The 4549-nt window shown below is 39.8% G+C and overlaps 1 protein-coding gene across 1 annotated transcript; it reads left to right on the top strand.

Annotated features, from left to right (window-relative positions):
* The first annotated feature begins 1319 nt into the window (after nucleotides 1-1319).
* Nucleotides 1320-2491, top strand: LOC122017605 (receptor protein kinase-like protein ZAR1). The gene is made up of 2 exons (XM_042575254.1): nucleotides 1320-2062; nucleotides 2182-2491. The coding sequence occupies exons 1-2, from the start codon at nucleotides 1825-1827 to the stop codon at nucleotides 2199-2201; spliced, it is 258 nt and encodes an 85-aa protein (XP_042431188.1). The 5' UTR covers nucleotides 1320-1824; the 3' UTR covers nucleotides 2202-2491.
* The last annotated feature ends 2058 nt before the right edge of the window (nucleotides 2492-4549 follow it).

Here is a 4549-nt window from a genome sequence, read left to right as displayed (position 1 = left end):
GATCATTCTGCTGTGTCGTCTCTCTCCTACCACTCTACTATGACTCTACTATGCCCAACTATTGTAGCTAGAGTGACACCGATCTTGAGCTATGAACTACAACTAGTGCAAGTGTCAGTAAAAGTATATTTTCAATTATTATTATACCTGCATAGGAAAATGTAGGTTGTTACACTTTTCTTATTTATTTATTTGATGTATATGTCGAATGGTTTTCAGAAGAAATTTTAGCCGATTGCCCAATCGATACGGTCCAAGGGATCGTGAGTTTTGGAGTAGGAGTCATTGAAGATTTCAAACCAAGTAAAAACAAATGAGCCTTTTATTTTCTACTATGTTATTCTTACTTAGTTTTTCTGCTGCGTACTCAAGTTTCCAAAGAATTTTTAAATCCAAAAAGAAGAGTTTTAAGACGAGATTAACCCCCCCTCCCCTCTCTTTCATTCATTTCGATCCTGCACTTAGTAATTTCAAAAATAAAAAAAATTTATATATTCAACAAAGGGGGAGTTCAAGGATCTCATTTGTAGTGTCAGTGGATGATTATCATCACCATATCACTTATAATGAGCTTTTAACATCATTTCGTGTGTTTGAATCAAGTTGAAAAAATTGTTGTGCTCAATATGGTGTATCACAATGGTATTTGAGAACATGAGCTTTCAACATCATTTTGTGTGTCTGAATCAAGTTGAAAAAATTGTTGTGCTCAATACGATGTATACAATGGTGTTTGAGGACATGGATACATTCATGAGAACTAGTCGAACATATAAGACCTAGTTTCATGTCATTCGGAGGACTTTAGATCTATCAGCCACTTTTGGATGAAACCGGCTGATGGACCTTAGTCATTCCAACAATCAAAATTTTTATATGTTCAGAAAGAGGGGAGTCCAAGGATCTCATTTGTGGTGTCGGTCAGCGTAGTATTATTTAAAATGAGCTTCCGTCATCATTTCTTATACTTGAATTGAGTTGAAAAAATCACTCCGCTCAAGGTTGATCGAATACTTGGCATAAGATGAGGACGTCCAACAGAGACACTACAATAAAATTGAGATTTCACAACACTTAAAAGATAACGTTTTTTTAAAAAAAATGTTATCTTTTTTTTACAACGCTTTTAATGAAAAATATTGTCTATTAATAATTTTTTTTATTTAAAGACAACGCTTTTTTAATAAAGCGTTATCTATTGGTGTTTTTCTTTTTGTCAAAGGCAGCGCTTTTAAATCTAGAAAGATCTGGACCGTTGGATGTCACATTATAGAAGAGAGAAGCCTAGGCTCTCTCTAAAAGTAACTTCTAGACCCCGTCTCCCCTCTCATGCCTCACGCTGAACGCCAAATGCCGCCACCCCTCTTATGTCGAACGTCGACCTCAATCCGCTGGTCGACGTCCATCCATCTTCAGCGCTGGCTTGCTGATTGCCGCAGCTTCCTCTTTTCGCCATCCAGCACCACCGCCACTGTCGGAAATCGCTTCATCCTCACCACCTCCTCTCCTCTCCTCTTCGGGTTAGAAGAGAAAGGTCCGATCTCCTTTGCTTCTGCAGCCACCTCCACTTCCACCTCCCTAGATGATAGTTGAAGTCCTTTAGGGTTCCCTCACGAAGAAGATCAAATTTCCCCTTTCTAAATTATGGATAGTATTCTTCATTTTAAATTTTGAATAATGCCTATTCTAGTTTGAAACTACTACTACTTTTACATCATTTTCACCTTTGGAATGCTATAAGTGGCCCGGATTGGAGTTGGAGGAGCTAGTCCGTCAGCGTACGTGGTGGGAAAGAGCCGAAGTGGGATCGTGCACAAGGTGGTCATGGGGAGTGAGGTCTCTGCCGTTGCAGTGCGCCACCTCAGTGAAAATGACGATGGTGATGGCTCTAGTGGGGGAGATGAATGGAGGCGATGTCGGGTGTTCGAGACGGAGGCAATCGCTATTGCCCGTGCCAAGCATCCCAACGTGGTTCACCTCCTTGCTTACTACTACGCTCCTGACGAGCGCCTCCTCATCTATGAGTACATCCCCAATGTCTCCCTCTATGCAGCTCTGCACGGTAACCTCACTGACATCTTCACCGCATTTAGATAATTAATTTGCCCGTCGATGATGCTTAGTTTTTAGTGAACACGCAGCTGGACCCTTAAATCTGATGACTCCGCTACTTCCATGCAGGGGCGGATCCAGAATTTTAAATTTGGGGGGGCCGCATGATAAGTGACAAAAATAATTATCATCAGAAATTTGTACATCCTTGAACAACCTTCGAATTCTCAATTTACGACTGAAATCGAAATCAAAATTTACCTAGAAATCACCGTCCTAGGTTACCGTGGTTGACAAGATAACAATAGCGAACAAGCTCAAATGTAGTTCTGACACGAAACAAGGGCCAACGACTCTTCTCAAGTTGCGATATTACTTCAAGATTTTGATATCAAACTACCAATAGAAAGTTTAGATTACGGACTTTCTAAATATGTAATCAATTTTGAATTCTGACGATCAACGATGTTACAATTGACAATGAAAGCAACAACAATGATTTTGAAGTGAATTGGAAAAGATCGAGATGTCTAGCCATAGGAGAGAAAATGCCTATATCATAAATTAGAAAAGATTTCTATATAGTAATAAACTAATAATATTATTACTAATAATATTTGTATATAATTAATGATTTGTAGTTTGCTTTTGTTAAATTTAATTTTTTTTTTCAACATAATTCCTATTAGGTAAATTAAAAAACTTCCAAAAGAAATATTTTTCTTTTAAATTATATAGCATATTTAATAAGTATATCATTCATCAATTATATTAAAATATATTCAAAAAGAAGATTAATTTCATCATTACTCCTTCACCATTCTAATTAATACTATATATATATCCTAGTATATATAATACAACCATGTATATATAGGGAGGATTTACATGAATATTTGGGGGGGCCGTGGCCCCCCTCAAGCCCCCTTGTAAATCCGCCTCTGCTTCCATGGGCGGCGAGGCTCAGCATACTCTAAGCGGCAGCTCAGGGCTTAGCTTATCTGCACAAATTACTAGCTTTTGTCACATGGTCCACTAGTCTTCGCGGCAATTACTAGCTTCTTTTGGTAAGTTTTTAGTAGATGGGAGAGGAGTACTCACTAGCTCCACTCTTGCCCATTTGTCTGATTCCAAATCACAACTCGTGAATTTATCCAAGACATGCATCTCTGAATATTAATAGGAATAGTTCTGATGGTCCAATTCCTTATTCATTATAACTGCGATTTCACTCTAATAACTAGTCATTTTTGATGCGTGTTGGTGCAGCGGAGTCAATAAGAGAGGGGTGAATTGTCTGTAAATAAAAGTATACCCTGTAGGATCGAAAAGAATTCGGATATCTCCATAATGGTATGATATTGTCCACTTTGGACCTAAGCCCTCATGATTTTGTTTTTGGGCTCTCCCCAAAAGGCCTCATCCCAATGGAGATATCTTTTCTCTTATAAACCCATGATCTTTCCCATGTGTTTTCAATGTAGGACTATGTTTGCAACCTTACAACCCCAACATACCATTCTCAAGACTTTCAACTCAAAAATACAACACTAATAAAAATGAATGAATAAAGAGGAGACAGAATTTTTACTTGGTTATAACCCAGAGGGTTGTTAATCCAAGGCAGTCGAACAGCTCTACTAGAATATCTCCTTCACTGTAGGCAGAGAAGCCTTTTTTACACACTTAGAATGCTCAGAGGTTGGTAGGAACTTAATACAGAGTTGAATGAATATTTCCTAGCTCCAGGGGCTTTTATATAGCTCCTGGAAACTCTATCTCAAGTGTTGAAGGCATCTCCAAGAGGGTTTAAGGCGCCTCCAAGGAGTTTGATTGGATAAAGCTTTATCCTATTGCAAACGTTCATTTTTACTGGGTCTGAGGTGCCTCCATTACCCTTGAAGGCGCCTTGGACTGGGTCCGAGGCGCCTTCAAGGTTATGGAGGCGCCTTAGACAGTGCAGGCAGCGGAGGCGCCTTCAGCACTTCGTTAAAGGCGCCTCCAGCTAACTTTCCAGCTCCTTTTGACTTCATTTTAACTTTCGATGCGTCAATAGCTTGGGTGATTACGACCAATCGAAATAGGGCTCACCCGAACCCAATTCTCGGCTTTTTCCTCGAGCAGGCTTCCGTCCCGACTTCTCATCCCTCAAACACCACGCACGTTCTTCTCGTCCACCGGAGTACTCTTTCGCAGCTCTCTCGTCCTTCGGACGCATCGAGCCGTTGGCTCCCTTCCCATGTCGTCCTTCTCGCTAGCTGCGTCTTCTGCTCGACTTCTTGCGCTCCTAAGTTCTTGCACACTTAGACACAGGGATGAGATAACTAGCAGGACCTAACCTAACTTGGTTGATCACATCAAAACACCCACAGGATCCAACAATCAACCCTTGTTTGATGTGCATCAACCCAAGTTCAAGTTAGGGTAAAAACAAACAAATAGTAATTTAAGAAAAATCACTAACCCAACATTGTAAGCACAAAAATTGCAATAATAG

Source organism: Zingiber officinale, chromosome 8B (assembly GCF_018446385.1).
Source record: "Zingiber officinale cultivar Zhangliang chromosome 8B, Zo_v1.1, whole genome shotgun sequence".
NCBI classification, from domain to species: Eukaryota; Viridiplantae; Streptophyta; class Magnoliopsida; order Zingiberales; family Zingiberaceae; genus Zingiber; species Zingiber officinale.
This window is presented reverse-complemented; position numbering and strand designations above follow the sequence as displayed.